This window comes from Notamacropus eugenii, chromosome 1 (assembly GCF_028372415.1).
Source record: "Notamacropus eugenii isolate mMacEug1 chromosome 1, mMacEug1.pri_v2, whole genome shotgun sequence".
Lineage (NCBI taxonomy): Eukaryota > Metazoa > Chordata > Mammalia > Diprotodontia > Macropodidae > Notamacropus > Notamacropus eugenii.
Window position 1 is genome coordinate 205,130,848 of NC_092872.1, and position 20,276 is coordinate 205,151,123.

The 20,276-nt window shown below is 35.7% G+C and overlaps 1 protein-coding gene across 1 annotated transcript in view; it reads right to left on the minus strand.

The window, feature by feature from the left end:
• Positions 1–20,276, minus strand: part of CPXM2 (carboxypeptidase X, M14 family member 2) — a 246,015-nt gene that overhangs the window by 53,481 nt on the left and 172,258 nt on the right. The window contains exon 7 of the mRNA XM_072624882.1: positions 6,535–6,623. Coding sequence (XP_072480983.1) covers positions 6,535–6,623 — 89 coding nt within the window. The remainder of the gene's footprint in view (positions 1–6,534; positions 6,624–20,276) is intronic.

Below are 20,276 nucleotides of genomic sequence, written 5' to 3' on the forward strand. Positions count from 1 at the left end.
TTATAAATAGTCATTAAAACTTTGAATATAAATTATAAAAAATAATAACAAAATTTGTTTGAAAAGACAAAAAGTCAAGAATGCCAAAGGAAATATTTTTTTCAAATATAAAAGAAGTTTAGCAGTACCAGATTTTAAACTCTATTATAAAGCAGTAATTATCAAAACTATCTGATACTGACCAAGAAATAGAAGGGTAGATCAGTGAAATAGAGCAGAGATATAATTTACAGCAGCAAATAAACATAATAATCATATATTTGACAAGGGTAAAGACTTAAGATTTTGGGATAAGAATTCATTATTTGGTAAAAATTGTTGGGAAAACTGGAAAGTAGCATGGCAAAAACTGGGCAGAGATCAATATCTTACAACATTTAACCAAGATAAAGTCAAAATGGATACATGATCTAGAAATAGAGATTTTATAAGAAAAATAAAACATGGACATATCGCTTATGGATAGGGGAACAATTTACAAATAAGCAAGATACAGAGAGCAAAGTCAGGTGTAAATGCAAGTGCAATGTAATTTATATAAAATTACATTAATTGATTAATTAATGTAAAATTAGATTAAATTAAAAAAAGTTTTTGTACTAACAAAACAAATGTAGCCAAGATCAGAAGGAAAGCAGAAAATTGGGGGAAATTTTCTATAGTCTATCAGACAAAAGTCTCATATCTAAAATATATCTAGAACTTTGTCAAATCCATAAGAAGAAGCAAATCATTACCCAACTGATAAGTGGTCAGAAGATATGAACAGGTACTTTTCCTGATGAAGAAGTCAAAACAATTTATAGTCATATGAAAAAAATTCTGTAAATCATTGCTGATTAGGGAAATGCAAATTAAAACAATCCTGAGGTATCATTTTACACATAGCATATTGGCTAAAATGATAGAAAAGAAAAGTGACTAATGTTGGAGGGGATGTGTAAAAATTGGGACACTAATTCATTGTTAGTGGAATTGTGAACTGATGCAACCATTTTGGAGAGCCATCTGGAATTACGCCCAAAATATTATTAAACTATGTATACACTCTCTGACCCAGCAATATCAGTACTAGGTCTATTTATGAAGATAATTTGGGAAAAGGGAAAACTACCTGTATATTCTAAAATGTTTATAGCAGCCTTCTTTTTGGTGACAAAGTACTGGAAATTGCAGGGAAGCCCATCAGCTGGGGAATAGCTGAACAAATTGTGGTATGTAATTGTGAAGGGATATTACTATACTATAAGAAATGTTGTGTTCAAAGATCTTAGAATAAACACGGAAGGAGTTGCACAAAACAATGAAAGATAAGCAGAACTAAGAGAATATTGCAATAATAGCAACATTGTTTTAAAAACAACTTTGAGAGAATATGTTATTTTGATTATATAAATTCCTAAATTAACTACAAAGGATATATGAAGAAAGTCTGTATCCAGAGAAAGAAGTGATAAATAGAAGTATGAATACAATAATTTTACATATTGACATATATCTACATATATATGTGTATATATATGGGTGTGTGTGTGAATACACACATACACACACATAAGCACACACCTATCTGTGTCCAATGGTAGCCATCTCTAGAGTGGGATACAGGGAGAGGGAAGAAAAAAAAGAAATTTGCATGATAATTTTGTTATATGTTTGAAAGGAATAGCAAGCTGTGCATAGTAGATTTGTAATTTCATGTGAAGTCATGTTTTTATTATACTATATTAGAAATGCTTGTTTTATTCCATAAATTAAAAATAAAATAGAAAAATAAAGAAGATATTCTCGTGGGAGGGAATTACAAGATGAACATTTGGGTAAAGATCAATGCCGTTGGAAACAGGTTTGAAACCTGGCCAAGAGGCAGGGCATAATAACAACAGAAGGTTTTTAATTATCCAAACACTTCCTCCAGCTCTCTTGCTGCTAGAAAGAGAGCAGCTAATAACTTCTTGATTTATCATAATGTAAATGTTATCCTTCAAAAGGTGGAAGAGGAACAACGTGAAATCCTATATTGGATCTGATCACTTACATGGAGGAATCAGTTACTAGTACTGAAATGATGAAAATGTCATCATTAGGAGCAGTGCAGGGGCACAGTCACCAAGAACAATGTGACTGGGGTCTGAAGGATCTGAGTTAAAATCCTTCCTCAGACATTTAATAACCGAGTGACCTTGGACAACTTACGTTGTCTCTCTCTTTTCACTCATCTGTAAAATAGGGATAATAATACACCAAACTCTCAGTATTGTTGTATCAAATGAGATGTATGTAACGTGTACATTTTGCAAAATTTAAAAGTACTATGCTTGCTACACTAGTTAGCTATGATAATAATTATATTAGTATAGCTACAATGCAGTTCTATATATTACATAACATAATATTACTAGTTGGACACGACTGAAAATGACTGAACAAAATATCACTATTATTGATGGAATAATACTATTAGGCTATCTATAATATATAACTATATATGCATACATATATATAAAACAAATACTACCATATTATAAATATCTTAATAAGGTTTTATAGATAATATATACTCATGTATATATTTAATTATATATTGTATATATATATATATATATATATATATATATATATATATATATATATAGTAACATATATTACAGCTCTCCTAATAACTCTAGTATTGTTGTTATTGTCATTAACGCTGAGAGGAAAAAGGCCATATTCTCCTTGACATTGTGATAGAAGAGAAGAGGAAAGGTAAGTATAGCTTAATATTCACTGTAGATAGATTTGGAGAAGGAAAATTTCAGAGAGATCAGCAACAAAACTACGTGGAATGCCATAGACTAAAAATTCTAGAGGGGAAGTCTTCCCGGGAAGATCAGGAAACTCTCAAGAATTAAATTCTAAAGATGCAAAAAGGAAGAATTCTGATGAGAAGTAAAAACAAACAGGGATTATCTGAAGAGACTAATAGCAATGCACAGAGAAGTTATTACTCAACCTGGAATTTTAAAAGCTATGTACCAGAAAGGAAAGCAAAGGCACATAGCAGGGAATGAATATCAGAATATGGTGTGGTCTTGTAATACAGTCCCAAGAACTCTAAAGCTTAGAATGATAAGGCTGGTGAGAGATGTTAAGGATAGCAAAAAAAAGTTCCTGTTTTTATTTGTTTGTTGCGTTTTGCTTTGTTTTGTTTTGTAGATGCAGAAGTAAAGAAGGGGATCAAAGAAGGGATCAGAGTCTGGCTTGGTGTGGTGTTAGACTATGCCAACTGACAAGAAAGAGAAGGTTGACTGCTTAATTCTTATTTTCATTTTGTTTTCTTTGCCGAAAAGAATGACTTTTATATTGAAAATTAAAAAAAAACAAAAATGGCTAACCAGCAGTTGCTATTTAAGATAAGAAAGAATATGGTAAGAGGGAATCTAATTGCCCTTGTTAAATTCAAATCACCTGACACAAATGAATTCCAGCCTTGGGTTCTTGGTGTACATGACTGATGAGCCACTGTTAGTGACAGATGAAACATCATGGAAAATGGGAAGGGTATCCCCAAAAAAGGAAAGGAAAAACAATGTCCTAATTTCCAAAAAAGGGAAGAAAATAGAGTCTGAAAACTCTAGTCCTCTGAATAAATTTCAATTCCTGGGAAAAGTCTAAAATGGATAATTAAAAGATGGTTAGTGAACATTTAGGAGAGAAAGCAATGATTAGAAATAGTCAGCCCCTGCTGGTTTCATGAAAGTGAGATCATGCTACACTTACCTTTTTTTCCTTTTTAAATTTTTTGACAGCAAGTGAAATTAATGCCTAAAGATCAGGGAAACCATATAGATATAATTTACCTAGAATTCAGTGAAGCATTTCATAGTATTTCATAATATCTTGTGGTAAAGATAAACACTGATCAGGTGATCACTAAATTAAATGGATTCCAAATTGGTTGAACACATAGATTGGAAGAGGAGTCATTGATGGCTCACTGTTAGCTTAAAGAAGAATCTCCAAGGAACTGGACTTGGCCCTGTGATGGTTAGGATTTTTATTGATGATTTGCGTAAAGGCACAGATGGTATGATCTTGAAATTTTCAGATGACACAAAATTGGAAGAGAAAATACCTTGAATTAAAAAGTTGGGAACCCAAAAGATCTTCACAAACCAGAGCCCTGGGCTAAATTTAATAAGGAAAAATTCAGTGGGTATAAATGCAATATCTCACACTGGGATTCAAAAAATAATACAGCAAGGAGACATATTCAGACAACAGTTTGTCTGAAAAGGACCTGGAGGTTTTAGTAAGTCCAATGAATACCAATGGTTAGATATGATAGCTTTACAAAAATGTTAATGTGATCTTAGGCTGCATGAAGAGAGGCTTAGCTTCCAAGTCTAAAGACCACATGTGGAGTATTTTGTTCAGTTTTGAAAACTGTAGCTTGAAGAGGACATGGGTAAATTAGACTGTATGCAGAGAGGGGGTAAATAAAATGGTAAAAGAACTTGGTTCCATGTCACATAAAAGGATGCTGAAGGAACTAAGTATGTTTATTATGGAGAGAAAGGTCTGGGGAAACTGATAGCTGTCCAAATATTCCAACTTTGTGGAAGAGGAAATCGACTTGTGATTTCTGAAGATTCTCCTAGCTCTGACACTCTATGAAACAAAGGATTTTATTGCATCTGGAAACTTAATTCTATTGGATATTCTTAAATGAGAAAAGGAAACGTGAAACTACCTTTTAAGGATACTTTCAACTTGACTTATCTACATGCAATTAATTGTTTAAATGCATTTAGATTTATTATTCTTGACATTAATTATGTCAATTGAGTTTATAACTGTCTAATCTTGTGCTGAGAAAATAGGCTATGAAATCCCTGATGAACTAAATCTGTGACTCAGTACACAACTGCTCAATAAAACTGAAAGATGAGTCATGCAGCAGAAATACACCGAAGATTTTGAGCTCCAAAATGATTCACATACTTCAAGTCCAAACAAATTATCTTGATTTCTGAAGAGCAAGACAGGAAGAAATATTGCTTTGGCACATCCCACACCTAAGTCTGTGCGGATATGAGTCTGGAAATTTTTTGGTCTCAAGTGGGAAATGAGATTGCTAGAGATAAACCTCAATTTGGTCATGTCATTGAGTTTGGGTCAAAGGCACAATCCAGACACCTTTGCAAATATGTCAGACTGTCCTCTTCAACTAAGCCCCAGTGTTCCAACATGATGCACATTTGACTCCATCTGGGTATTCACTCTCTTAATACAAACCTCAGCCCTCAAATATATGTGGTTCATATTGCAAGAAATCTGGTTTAGTGAGGTCTTGCTATGTCTGTGCACACAGAATCACAGAATTTTAGAATAGAAAGGCAAATTAGATACCATTTAGTCCACAAGCTACCTTCCCTTTACAATGTACTTTATGGTCATCCAAATTTTGTTCGAAACCTCTTTCTAGTGCTAATATGGCTATCATATTTCCCCTTAGTCTTTTATTTTCTCTGAGACCAGGCACTTAACTTTTCTCAATCTCAATTTCCCCATATGTAAAATAAGGTTAATACCACCTATCTCATAAGGTTGCTGTGGTGATCAAAAGAAATAATAGTTTAAGCTGTCTGCAAACCTTCAAGCATCATATACATAATAATATTATTCTTAAACTAAAATTTCCAGAGGCTTAAAGCAATAATCACTTGACCAACATCTTAGTCTGAACACATTCCAGCTTTGGAATATCCCTTCTAGGATATAGTGCTCAGACCTGAACACAGTACTATAGATGTGAGATGAATAGGACTGTGCAGTGGAGCTATCAACCCCCTTGTTCTGGACTATAGGCTTTCATTAATGTGAGGTAAGGCAGAGTTAGCTTTTTGGGTATGCCAGGTCATAGCTGATATTTTTAAGCTACTTGAAAACAGGGACTCTGGCTTCTCATTCTTTGGTAGGTCTTTGAGGCCATGTTATGTCCTCAAAAATGTTGTCAAATGTCCAGAATTAATGACTTCTATAATCAAACCTTGAAAGACTTCTGTTTAGCAGAATTTCTCTTAGTTTGTTATATTCTCTTAGGAGAGGAGAAGTAGGAGGGTATATACATTCAGGCACCGTCAGAGGAATAAAATTAGTAGATTCACAGGGGCTGTGTCAGACTTGTCCACTGACATCTTTATGACTGATGGAATATTTCACTTTTCATTCAGATGTTAGGATGGGCCAAACACAACCTAAAATGCCAAACTGGAACTTTACCCATGGGAAAATCTTCAGGTTGAAATTTTGGAAAAATATGTCAGTAACAAGGAGATAATGAGAAATGGCAAATATCTGAGTAGCCTAAATCTTGAATCCACTAACTTTTAAATAGCTTAGGAAGTTGTCTTTTCAGGAAAGTTGCTACAAAAGTCCATTGTATTATCATACTATTCTAACTCTTGACAAAGGGGACTTCTTAATTTTCTTTATAATACCACCCTATTCACATATCCCACAAACGAAATGAGCCCGATCATGGCTTACCTGTCTCATTTCTTTGTAGTTGTGATGCTTAAAATCCAGGTCATCTGTAGTTGTCATTTCATTTCTTCTGTGATAATAATTATTAGGATCTAAGGGAAAAAAAATACAAGTTTTTATTTATTTAAATAAATCCACCAATCTTTTGAGTGCTTACTATGTGCCTAGCTCGGTCCTAGGGACTTTTGTGGTCACACAAGAAACGTAAGACTTTTGTCCTGGCTGTTAAGAAACTTTTGTTGTTATTGTTTGGCTGTTTTCAGTCATGTCCTATTCTTTGTAATCCTATTTGGAATCTTCTTGGCAAAGATACTGCAGTAGTTTGCCTTTCCTTCTCTAGTTCATTTCACAGATGAGGAAAATGAGGCAAATAGGATTAAATGATTTGCCCAGGGTCACACAGCTAGTAAGGAACTGGGATCAGATTTGAACTCAGGAAGATAAGTCTTCCTGAGTCAAAGCCTGGCCCTCCATTGGCTGTGCCATCTAGCTGCCCATTAAGAAGCTTAGAGGCCAAATCAGGAGTTGGTTGGAAGGAGGATAGGGAAGATATACTTAAACAGAAAACAAGTATTTCTCCATGGTACTTATTCAGCATGAAAAGTCACCAAATAGGAAAAATCTTTTTGTACAAAGTTGCTTATATCAGTGTCTTAAAGAAGATATTATTAGTCTTTTAAATAACAAAGTATTTTTAATAAACTGTGAAGGGTGATGATAATATCATGATTAACAGTTAAATAGATTTTCTGTTGATTGTATCAAAGCTTGAAACATGATGGAGCCTCCTAAATGAGATCTATAATCACTCAAATATTTCAGCATAACTGTCCCCTCAAAGAGAAACAAACAAATAAATAACATACAAAAACATAAATCCAAAACGGAACCAGGGAAAGCAGGCTGGATTTTCTTCATGAAATTATATCGCTCTTTATGACCCCAAGTTTTGTTTTCTTTTGTTTTCTGAAACAAAGTTCCCCATTTTTTAAACAACCATTGTCTAAAGAAGCAAAACTGAGAATTTCCTAGGGGCATTAGCATGGCCTATGGTGAGTGCAAACTGTAACACATATACAATCAAGAATTGCTGAAATAATGGTTGAAAGGATGTCATCACGCAAGCAAATTAGCATGATCAGGAGATCATGTGTTATTCCTTTGTATTGTGGTGTATGTATTGTATGTCAGAAGGATTCAGAAATGACAATACACCTGCCACAGTTTAAGACAGATGGCATTGGTCTCTGACATGGGCCAAACATGAGTAAACATGAAATGGATTTCAGTTACAACTGCTTTTTTTATGGGCTGATACTTAACTATATCACCAGAACACTGGAAATATCTTGCCAGTGTTAGGCAGCACTTCATTCGGATTTCCATCAAAAAGAGCCTCAAGTCCAAAGTAGACAACCATGAATCACAGAGCATACCTCACAACTGAACCCAGAATAGATGAAGCTGGGGGAGACACTGAGCACAGTGGATAGAGTGCAGGCCTTGAGTTAGGAAGAGTCCCCTTCCTGAGTTGAAATCTGGCCTTTGGACATTTACTATCCTTGTGACCCTGGGCAAGTCATTTAACACTGTTTGCCTTAGTTCCTCATCTATAAAATGAGCTGGAGAAGGACACGGCAAACCCCTCCAGTACCTTTGCTAAGAAAACCACAAACGGGGTCACAAAGTGTCAGACATGATTGAAAAAACTCAACAACACAGTTACAACAACACCACTGATAAATTGCTTAAATGTCAAAAACAAAAAGGTAAAGATCTTGAAGGTACTGAAAATCTACAAAGCAAAAGCTCTGAATGTAAAGAAATAGTAAAGAATGGAATAAGTAAAGAAATGCAATGCAAAAATAGTGCCGATTTCTCCAATGACTTTGAAGGGTTTACTTAAAATGAAATTTTGAAAAACTGTTTTTGAATTTGAATACATGAATCTACCAAATTGACCACCCATAACCAAAGAAGGCAGTTTAAACATTGATATCTATTATAATTAGCATGAATGAATGTGTTCTACAACATTTGACAGAATGCCAAAACATGTCACAACCAATACACAATGGCCTGTATTGTGATCATTCCCACAGTAAAGACTATGGGAATAGTAGAGTAGGTAGAGTTTTTTAGGAATACTCCTAAAGATATGAAGCAAACATCATTAAGGCAGAAACATATTGAGAAAAGTATTTGAAAATGTGAAGAAATGTATGGTATAATTATAACAACATCTCACCAGTACACACAGTAGAAAATGTGGACACCATAAACATTTTGTTAAGAGTAATGAAAAAGAAACATGGAAAGAATATGGAAAACAAAAGAATACCAGAAATTCTTGATGTCTTTAATAAACAATTAAATGTGAAAGTCAAATGGTTAAGCTGTCAAGGGAGCACAAAGAGTAAACAATTCATCTGCAATCTAGAATTATACTATAGAGGCTTCAAAAGGCAAGAAAGAAACTTATAGAAAAGAAAGAACTTCTGAAGAAGGAGGATGTGGAAAAGGACAATTTCTAGTTATCTATTTGATTAGAAGAAATCACAAAAAAAAAAATACAAAGTCCATCAGATTCAAAAATACCATGAATGAGTGAATGAATGAATGAATGAATGAATGAATGAATGAATGGTAATGTCAAGAGAAGTGAGAAACTCCCAATTTTCTACAAAACTGGAAAGCAGTTGTTCTAGGTAAAATCCATACTTAATGGTTCAAAAGCTTCATGGTGGCATATCCAGCTTCCTCTCTGATGCAAGCCTGATTCCAACTTCTCTAAACAGATAATATGTAGGGATTGGGACTGAACCTGGGATTTCATTGGTAATAGTGAGGTTCTGGTGAGAAAATTTCTCTATTGATGTAGGTTGGCATTTTTTCTGCAGCTTATACTCTTAAAGTGCTGTCTTGAAAACTGAGACATTAAGTGACTTATCCAGGGTCCCATGTCTACTGTGTGTCAGGAACAGGATTTGAAGTCAGATGTTCCTGGCTCCAAGGTCAACGCTCTATCACACAATGGTACTTCCCTAACAGGAGTTATCAGACAGACAGACAGACAGACAGACAGACAGACAGAGAGACAGAGATGGTGAGAGATACAGAGATGGTGAGAGAGAGAGAGAGAGAGAGAGAGAGAGAGAGAGAGAGAGAGAGAGAGAGAAGAGAGAATTGTTTAAGTAATTTTCACAAGGTCTTTATAGCTAGAATCATTCAAAAAAATCTATAAGTTCAAGAAATAAATATATTGGCTGAAGAACAAAAAGGAAACAAAAATCCTAACGACAGATAATTACTGATTCAATTATTACCAAACAAGCCATCTAAAAGTACCCGAACATTTATGCTGTCTTTACTGATTGCCACAAAGCCTTAGACTCAGTTCTGCACTCATGGCTTAGTCATGAACTACAAATAGATCCAAGCATGGTGAAAGTGCTAGTGTTTGATATCCACATGGAAAACTGTGATTATAAACATTGGAATTTATCATGTGGGATGAAATACTAGATTGTAAATTTGGTTTATTTGAGATGTCACTTTGCTCCTGGTAAAAAGTATTTGTGTTCTTATTTAAAATACATCACCAATATGATGATGTTAAGAAAAAATGATATAAAACAAGACAGTTGACATAAATTATCTCCATGGAGTGAACTTAAACCTTCTGTTCTAATTCAGCTAACAGAGAGAAAGCTACACATCTAAGTGGTGTCATCTTCAAGTTAGCTGGACTAGCCCAGTGGTTCTTAGGATATGGCAGTAAAGCAGACAGGAATGTGTCTTCTTTAAGTCATTTACATTGTCAAAACTGTACTGATTTCTGATCTTAAACGATTTGAAAATTCTGAAACTTCAAATTGCAAAGTAGTTTGTTGTTTATGAAATGTTTTACATTGATTTTTAAATTTTATTCTTGTTATAATCCTGGTAGAATAAATATGATTTTCATTTTATGTTAACATACACAAATAACTGAGGCTCAGAAAAATCAGGCAATTTGCACAAGGTTGATATCAAGTAAATGGTAAAGATGCGATCCCCCAAAAAGTCTAACCTTCTAATTTTTCCAAATGTTTTTCCTAAACAAGGAGCAAATTAACTGCCACAAAGCAGTCACCATCACTTCCATCTGCTGGCCATCAACTTTATAAACGCATATTCATAGCCGAAGCTTTCACTTATGCATAAGATTACTATGTTCGAATAGAATGGATTATTGGTATTTCAGAGAGAGTCTACCAAGACTTACAGAAAGCATATGCTAAGGCATTTTGTTGTTGTTGTTGTTGTCTTTGTTTTAAAATTTTTTTAGTCTGTGATTAGATCTTCTTTTCTGAAGTAAGTAACTCTGTAATGCACTTTTACCAAACACCACACCAAGTCCAAATGAAGTAAGCTTCCGAATGCTGAAAATGGGCATATATCCAGAGGTATGTGGCAAACATATGAATGCCCCTTTCTCTTGTTCAGAGGGTAGCTGAGGAGCCAAGCTAATGTGGGTCAAACTCTCTGTGAAACATTTCAGCTGGGATGATCACTACAATTATGTCTAAGCTTCTTCTCTGTACTTCAAATTATTTATGACACATTTCTTATTCTGCCTCATTGAATACTTATGACATGAGCCACAATGAAAATAATTCTACATTATAGAAAGGGAGTTAGCATAGCACAAACTCTAACAGGTCAGGTCAACTTGGAAAGGCTTTAAGTACGGTATATAGACCCCCTCTGTGTCTTTTTTCCAAGGAACAGGCTCAATAAGGGTGGGAGTATTTGCCACGAGGGGCTAGGTCACAATATGATAAATTGTTTTGACTTTAGCCAGCCAGTACCTTGAGGCATGGGATGATTGCAATCTGTACATGTGAATGAAGTAACCACTCCAAGAAAATAACAGAACATCTGAGGTGCTAAAGCAAACAAGAAAGTGGGAAGGGGAGTAAAACATGCTGTGGGTGAGGGTTAGACTAAATGACAGCACAGGTCCCTTCCATCTCTGTGATTCTATGAAAAACAAAAAAGAAGACACAGAGAGTCATATATATGTGTGTGTATATATGCACATATATACACGCATACATATATGTACATGTACATATACACACATGTATATAAGTGTGCATATCCACATATATGTGATTATATGTAATATAATTTACAACTCTATTTAGACATCTTAGAAGGAAGGATCAGAATTCAGTATTTCTGGATAAATTTCTGAAGGTTCATGATTACCACCATCATTATCATTATTGTTATCATTAATCATTTATATTCAAATTAATTCAACTACAATCTATTAATATTATCTAGGCATAGAGCACTAGCAAAGAGGGACATGGAAATGAAAGCAGACAACCTTTGCCCTTGTGTAGCTTCTACCCTAATAATCAATTGCCTTCCAAAGCCCTCCATAACCTGACTCCTTCTTACCTTTCCAGTCTTCTTATACCTTACTCCCCTCCTTCCATGTACTCTGCTGTGCAGTGACACTGGCCTCCTGGCTGTTCCTTCATCTGGCAACTCCAAATGTTTTCACTGGCAGACTCCCACACAGATTACTCTCTGTCCTCATTTCTGCCTACTGGTTTCCTTGGCTTAAAGTTCTACCTTTTGAAAGAAGCCTTACCTAGTCCTCCTTCATCTTAGTGCCTTCCTTCTGATACTACCCCCAACTTATCTTGCATATAACTTGTTCACACGGTTATTTGCATGTTGTCTCCCCAATCAATCTGAGCTCTTTGAGAATAAGGCAAAAGCCTTTCTTTGCATCCCCTTTGCTTAGTACAATTCATCTCACATAGTAGGTAAGTGCTTAATAAATGCTAGCTGATTGACTGTAAGAGTGAGGACTATTTATACGTAGTACTTCATACACATCAGGTTGCTTTATACTAACACGTTTTGTGTTATTGATGCTAACCCAGTAACAATCGTATCTTGTTGTGATTATAAACATTGGAATTTATCATGTGGGATGGAATACTAGATTGTAAATTTGGTTTATTTGAGATGTCACTTTGCTCCTGGTAAAAAGTATTTGTGTTGACACATCAGCAGTTCTCCATGAAAAGGAAAATGCCAACAGCTACTTAAAAAGAATGCTGCCTAGCTCCTACACATGTAAAATCTCTAGGCAGATGCAGATTTCTGGAAAGGTTGGGGTTGCCAGCCTTGTGGAGGGAATGGTAGAATCCTCCAACTCATTCCTTCTTTTTCTGCTTCTCCTCTTTGAATAGGAAAGCCTTCAAGTCTAAAATCATGAGTCTGGTTATTAAATCTCTTGAATACTGTGAAGTTGTGATGAATAAATTGGCTATTCCAAAAAGATTTTTGCCATTTTATCCTAGACCAACCTGAATTAAGGGGGATTTGTAACTGTATTTATATGAGAGGTCATCCTATAACTTTCAGTCCCACACATGACAGAAGTTTAATGCTATTGTAACTATAATCCACTTTTCCTTTTATAATGAATCCCATTGATAAATGAATTAGCATTAGGGTCAACCTTAGGATATATTGTGGAGACCAAGAGACAGGACCTTGGATACTCCACCTAATGACAAGAATGACTCCATGTTTAAGTTAGCCTTCATTCCAGTCAAATCCACAGCCTAGCATTTAAGTTTTCCCTTTACCCTACTTTTTGGGTATCCAGTGAGGAAAACAAATCTACCTCCATTCTGAGGCCCCAAGATCAGTGACAGAGTAATAAACAAGCTTCTTTCTGTTGCTTCTCCCTGCAGGCAACAAATTGCCTTGTCCAAAGTCCAGTTGACATGCAGACTAGCTTGTCCCCCTTTTAAATATTCTAAATATCTTCACTTTCTCAACTCAGCCTCATTGTCTCTCTCCTCTTTTTGGAGGACTGGAGCTCAGAGCACCAAACTGCTCCCAAAGATATCTAATAAAGAGGTCATACAACTTTCCTGGCAATCTTATTTTCCAACTACTATTCTTCTTGGCTTCCAATCTATGGGACAAGATGTGGTGGCCAGTCCCTATCCCCTCCAGTCAGGTTTCTTTTATGTGTAGTCTTCTCCAATTAGGTTGTGATCTCCTTGAGGGCAAGGATCTTCTCTTTGGCTTATTTGCACCCCCAGCATTTAGCTGGTGCCTAGCACTAAATAAATGTTTACTGAATGGAATTAAATATTCTTGTAAGAAATGGCTTGTAGGCAGAACAGCTTGTTTTAAAGATACTATCTTTGTGAGATAATCAAGTCTTATAATATCAACGAAGTTTTTACTGACTTGTACTCTTGAGCTACGGACCCTTTTTAGTCACAGTGAGCATCTATAGTATAGTGTCAATACTATATAGCAGGAACTGTGTTGGATGCTGAAAAGAAAGGCAAAAAAAGGAAATAATTTTTGTCTTCAAAGAGCTGACATTCTAGATGGTAGAATAAGTAAGGGAATCACCTGAGCTCTCCCAAATTCATCTTAAAACAAGTATAAATTAACACCTCAAAATGAATTTTGAAGTGACAGAACCAACAAAAAAGGGATGAAACAATTTTCAATCCCAAAACAACTTAGAATATTGGCAGGAAAGGCATGTCTCAATAGGGTAAAAGGGAAGCATTGTCCAGCACAAGCAGCATCCAGACAAGCTAGCAGTCAGCACTCCCACCCTTTCCCCAGCCCTAGGACACCCAGTAATGAGGCTCAATGGCCTCTGATGCTATCCAACAGTGAGAGGCCCTGCAGCCCCACACCAGAAAATTAGAACACTGCCTTCTTGGAACAGTGCTTATTGTCTCAGGAAGGGGGAAGGAGAAGGAGGAAGGGAGAGAATTCAGACCTCAACATTTTTTAAAAATCTTAAAAATTGTTTTTACATGTAAATGGAAAAAATAACAAATATTATTTTTAAAATAATATATTAACACAGAAGCAGGGCCCAAAATTAAAATGTCACAAAATAAGCTAGAAAATAAGCAAATAACCTCAAACCAAATACACACATACACACACACACAGAACCTGACCATAGAAAGTTGCTATGGTGACAAGGAAGATCAAAACACAAACTCAGAATCAGACAACAATGTCAAAACACCTATATGTAAAGCCCAAAAGAAAACTGCGAATTGGTCTCAGTAGCAAAAAGAACTCCTAGAAGAGGCTCAAAAAGATTTAAAAATCAAATAAGAGAAGTAGAAGAAAAACTTGGAAAAGAAATGAGAGTGATGCAAGAGAATCATTTAAAAAAGGGTCAATAGCTTGTTAAAGGAAATTCAAAAACGGAAAAAAGGTTTTTAAAAAATTGACTAAAACAATACCTTAAAAAGTAAAATCAGTCAAATGGAAAAAGAGGTATAAACGCTTACTGAAGGAAAGAAGTCCTTAAAAATTAGAATTGAGCAAATGGAAGCTTATGACTACATGAGACATAAAAAACCCAATAAAGCAAAACCAAAAGAATGAAAAAAATAGAAGAAAATGTGAACTATCTAACTGGAAAAACAACTGACCTGGAAAATAGATCTGGGAGAGTTAATTTAATAATTATTGGACTACTTGTAAGCCATGACCAAAAAAAACACCTGGATCTTATATTTTAAGAAATTGTCAAGGAAATCTGCCCTGATATCCTAGAATCACTGGGCATAAAGGGTAAAATAGAAGTGGAAAGAATTTACAGAACACTCCTGAAAGACATCCCAAAATGAATATTATAGCCAAATTTCAGAGCTCCCAGGTCACAGAGAAAATCTACAAGCAACCATAAAGAAACAATTCAAATATCATGGAGAGAGTCAGTGAGTCAGAGTGACTCAGAGAGTCACTACACAGCATTTAGCAGCTTCTACATTAAAGAACTGGAGAGAGAAAAAGGCAAAGGAGCTGGAATTACAACCAAACCAGTGAAGCTCCAGCTGAAAAAAAAATGGATGTTCAATGAAATAGAGAACTTTCAAGTATTTCTGATGAAAAGACCACAGGTGAAAAGAAATTCTAGTTTTCAAAGACAGGACTTAAGAGAAGCATAAGAGAGTAAACAGGAAAGAGGAAACAAGGGGTTTAATACATTTAAACTGTTTACATTCCTTCACAGAAAGATGTTACTTGTAACTTAAGAATTTTGTCACTATTAAGGTAGTTGAAGGATTATACATAGAAGACATAGGTATAAATTGACTATTATGGGATGATATTAAAAAAATGAGGGGTAAAAAGGAAGACTGCACTGCTAAGAGGAGAGGGAAGGGTAAGGTAGAACAGAATAAATTATGTCATATGAAGAGGTATGAAAGAGCTATTACAATGTAGGAAATGATGGGAGGTGGCAATTCTTGAACCTTATTCTCATTGGAATTGGATCAAAGAGGGAATAACATAAATGATCTACCTTACTCTATATGGAAGTAGAAGGGCAGGGGGATAAGAGAAAGAGGGGGTACTGATAGAAGGAAGAGTGGTTGAAGAAAGTAGTGACCAAAAGTAAAACACTTGTGCACGTTTGCACATGTATAACAGCAAATTGCTTATTGTCTCAGGGAGAAGGAAGGAAAAGGAGGAAAAGAGAAAATTTGAAACTCAAAATTTTTTGAAAAATCTTAAAATTGTTTTTACATATAATTGGAAAAACAACAAATATTTTTAAAATAATATATTATCAAAAGGAGCTCACATTCTTTTCAGAAAATATAACGAGTCTATACATAAGTAAATACAAAATAAAAATAACATGGAAAGGGAGCACTAATAACCAGAGGAATTAGAAAAGACCTCTTTTAGGAAGTGGAACTTGAGCAGAGCTTGAAAAGAGGAAGAAGCAAAGAGAGGGAAAAGGAGCAAGAGATGTAAGAGGAGAGAGACAGGGAGGAGTAAAGAAGGGATGAAGGGAAGGATGGAGAGAAGAAAGAAGGAGCAGATGGAGAAAGAAGAAAAAGGAGACATTCTAGGCACTGGGGACAATCTACACAAGGGCATAGGTATGGAAGATGGTATCAGAGAAAGGGAATATTACATAAACCAATGGAGATGAGAAAAGTGTATGACTAAGAATAATGTGCATTTGCCCTGGAAATCTAGGTCTGAGTTAAACTTTGAAGGGGTTTGAGTGACTTGGCCATGTATGTTTTTGAGGAACATTAATTTGGTAGTAGTGTGGAAGATGGATCAGGGCATGAGTGAGCATGGGGGAGAGATACAGAAAGAAATAAAAACTCTTTTTTAGGTAAAGAAGTTCATATACATAATAACTTACATTTCCAAATCATTTTAATGTTTATAACACGTCTTCCTCATAAGGACTTGGCAAGGCAGGTAGTCCAAATATCATCAGAAAGCTCATTTTACAAATGTACATGTCAGAGAACACATTTTAGTATAAACAAGGTTTATAGAGAATATTTTCTGTTACCAACAAAACTAACTAAGCCATTCAAAGAAAAACTTGGTGGAGGATTGCATACCAGGGCAAAATGACATGGGGATTTAGACAAAAAGGCAGTAATTCAGGTTGGGTAAAATGCTGGCAATTTTTAAAAAGTATTTTAATATGGTAACACAAATATCCTGCAGTGAATTGGGACAAGATGTTTTTAAATTTTCTATCAGCACAAGTAAATGAATATTTTTATTGTTCATTTACATGCAATTTATCCACATGCTGTTTTCTAAAAGGTATTTGAAACCCAACAAGCCTCAGGAAGTCCATTCCTTTTCAGAAGTCCATTCAAGCTTGTTTCCTTTGAAGAGAAGTCATCCTTACAAAATACTTGAAAGAATAAAAACTGAAAATTCAATACAAAAATGCTTCAAGTTTGGCAACATTCACCTATATCTGATTCTAATCCTTTGCTCAGGATTATGGGCCTGGCCACATGATTGACCTTTGCTGCATCCCCCAGACAAATTAAAAAAAAAAATTTCTCCATCAAGCCTTCCTCAGCCAAACAGATCTCTCTCAGATCTCTCTCTTTCTCTCTCTCTGTCTCTGTCTCGCAGATCTCTCTCCTCTCGCAGATCTCTTTCTTTCTCTTCTCTCTCTCTTTCCTGAATTCCTAAAACATACCCACTAGGCACTTAATATTTTGTACTGCTAGGGTTTTTTTTCTTTCTTCTTTTTCAGTGCATATGTCCATATCCAGAAGCTTATCTCAGGTTGAGGCTGGGACTTTCTTTATCAGAACTGGATGGACAAATTCAAGAGCACCACCTTTGAAGTTTTCTTGGCCAAGATACTAGTTTGCCATTTCCTTCTCCGGGTCATTTTTACAGATGAGGAAATTGAGGCAAACAGGGTTAAGGGATTTGCCTAAGGTCACACACCTAGATTTAAACTTACAGAGATGAGTCTTCTTAACTTCAGGCTTGGCACTCTATCCACTTCACCACCTAGCTGTTCCTAAGTTCTTTATCATTGTATGAAAAGAAAATTCTATGAAAATAAAAGCATGGGCCAGAATTAAGGAAACATGAACATAAACATCAGATATGGAACTTATAAGCTCTGAATAAGACTCCTAAGTTAATTAAAGACCCTAAATGACCCTTTGCAATTAATCACTTCCAAGCCACTCTAGTCTTCCCACAATAATATTTATTTGAGAGGTCTCTAAATAGGGCACAGAAAGAAGAAAAAAAGAATGTAGAACAGAGAAATGAATGCTAAGACAGAAGCTATGGAATAACCAATCAGCTAGTCCCTGTAAACTTTGATCCTGAGTAGGGAGAGAAGGCCAAATGCCTTGGAGGGGTAACATTAACCAAAAAGAGATCATTAAAGGACAATTCGATTATAAATTCCTTGAGGGCTGAGACCATCTTTCTTTATGATTTTTATATTCCCAGTGTTTAGCACAATGCCTGGCACATGGGTGATTGTTGTCCTTCATTCTTGAAGAGGATCAAAAGGACATTATCATGATAAAGTCAAGGTTCAATGTGTCCAACTGCAGCTGATCAGACCAATATGAGCTTGGAATGCTCTACCACAGATTAGGCACAGATAGCCCATGTGAATATTTGGGGTGGACTCCAAATTTGTGCATCCTATGTTTCCCCCATACTGTTTCAATTCTGCATTTCTCATACAGCACCGCACCCTTTCTGATGTGGGCATGCCACACTGAGTGGTCCTATGCTAGTGTCTCCCATGTCACACAATCAAATCCAAAGTTCCTGAGAGAGACCTTGAGAGTGTCCTTATATTGCTTCTTCTTACCACCATGTGATTGCCTGAAAAATGCAAGTCCTCCATAAAATAGTCTTTTTGACAAATGTACATTTTGCATTCAAAATGGGCTGTGACCAGCCCATCTGAGTTGCACTCTCTGAAGCACAGTTTGAATGCTTGGCAGTTTAGTTCAAGCAAAGCCCTCAGTATCTGGTACCTCATCCTGCTAAATGTTCATTGACTTACAGTTAAGAAAGGGTAGATGAGACAATAATGGGTGTTTATGATATAAACTTGGCCCCAAGAGAAGCCACAGTCTTCCCTTGTCCCTAATCACTACCAATTCATGTCTTAAAATTTAGCTTCTGAAAATTAAAATATTTATTCACTATACATTCATATATATTTCCCCCCCTGGAAAATTAATTGATTAGGATTATACGGTCACAGGCTTCTGGCTGGAAGGAACTTCAAAGGATATCTAATCCAAAATGTACAGGTGAGGAAACTAAGGCTGAGAGATTAAGGATTCAAACCAAGTTCCTTCTGAAGCCTAATCAAATAGTATTTTTATAATTATGTATCTAAAGAAATGTCCAAATTCTTAGGTTATGAACAGAACTTTTGCAGCTATTACTTAAACTATCTGAACAAAGTACAGTCATCCCTTCCGCACCACTGGGGTTAGAGGTGCAATGCTCCTGCACTCTAGAAAAAACACAGACATTTTTTTGACCCTCTCTTTGTTCTAGAGAAGAACTCTGATTTTTTTCTTTTATTGGGTGTTTACAGTACCTTATTGAAAAATTTGGGTTAAGTATTTGGTCACAGACCCTGCCTCATCTGCTGGCCTTTGTGTGTCTGCCACTTCTATAAAACTCCCCCCAAATGTCCATTTAATTTCTTATGCCAACCCAAAATATAATGAAACCACAATGGGGAAAGTAGAGTTGTGGAAGTGATAACCGTGGATACAGAGCTGACCTGGGAGCCTAGAAGACTTGTGTTCAAATCCTTGTCTCACTTATACTTTGAGACTTGCCTCAGGCATTCTAAAACTATTATTTACAAAGAAAATGTCACTTTGTATTGGTAGATGGAGTTTCCTCACCTGAGAGTTACCTATATGGTCTCTGTCCTTTGTTTTCAAAGAGTATCAAAATGACCTCACTATATTCCCAATAACAACAAAAACCAAAGGGCCAGTTCCTATGGGAACAATCAGCTGGGAAATCTAAGGGTTTGAGTTACATAAGGTTGTTAATTGAAATGGGGTCTGATCTGAATCAAACAGCCCCAAAATACCCCAGGACGGTCAATTGAAAAGTAGTGAATTCAGCTGCACCCATTTGCACTACCATCTTGCTCAGCAGCTCTGATGATCAAATGAGGTACTGTATGTAATAAAACAATATTGTTGTGTTGTTATCAATGTACATTGGGAGGGGGATGCTGTTTGTTTTTAAGAATTGATGGAGTTACAACCTGAGCTCAGAGGGATAACAGATGAAATCTTCAGTAGGAATCAGTAGGACAGACAAAGAAAAGAGATAAGCAGGCAGTATCAGTTCTTCTGATCTTCCTATTT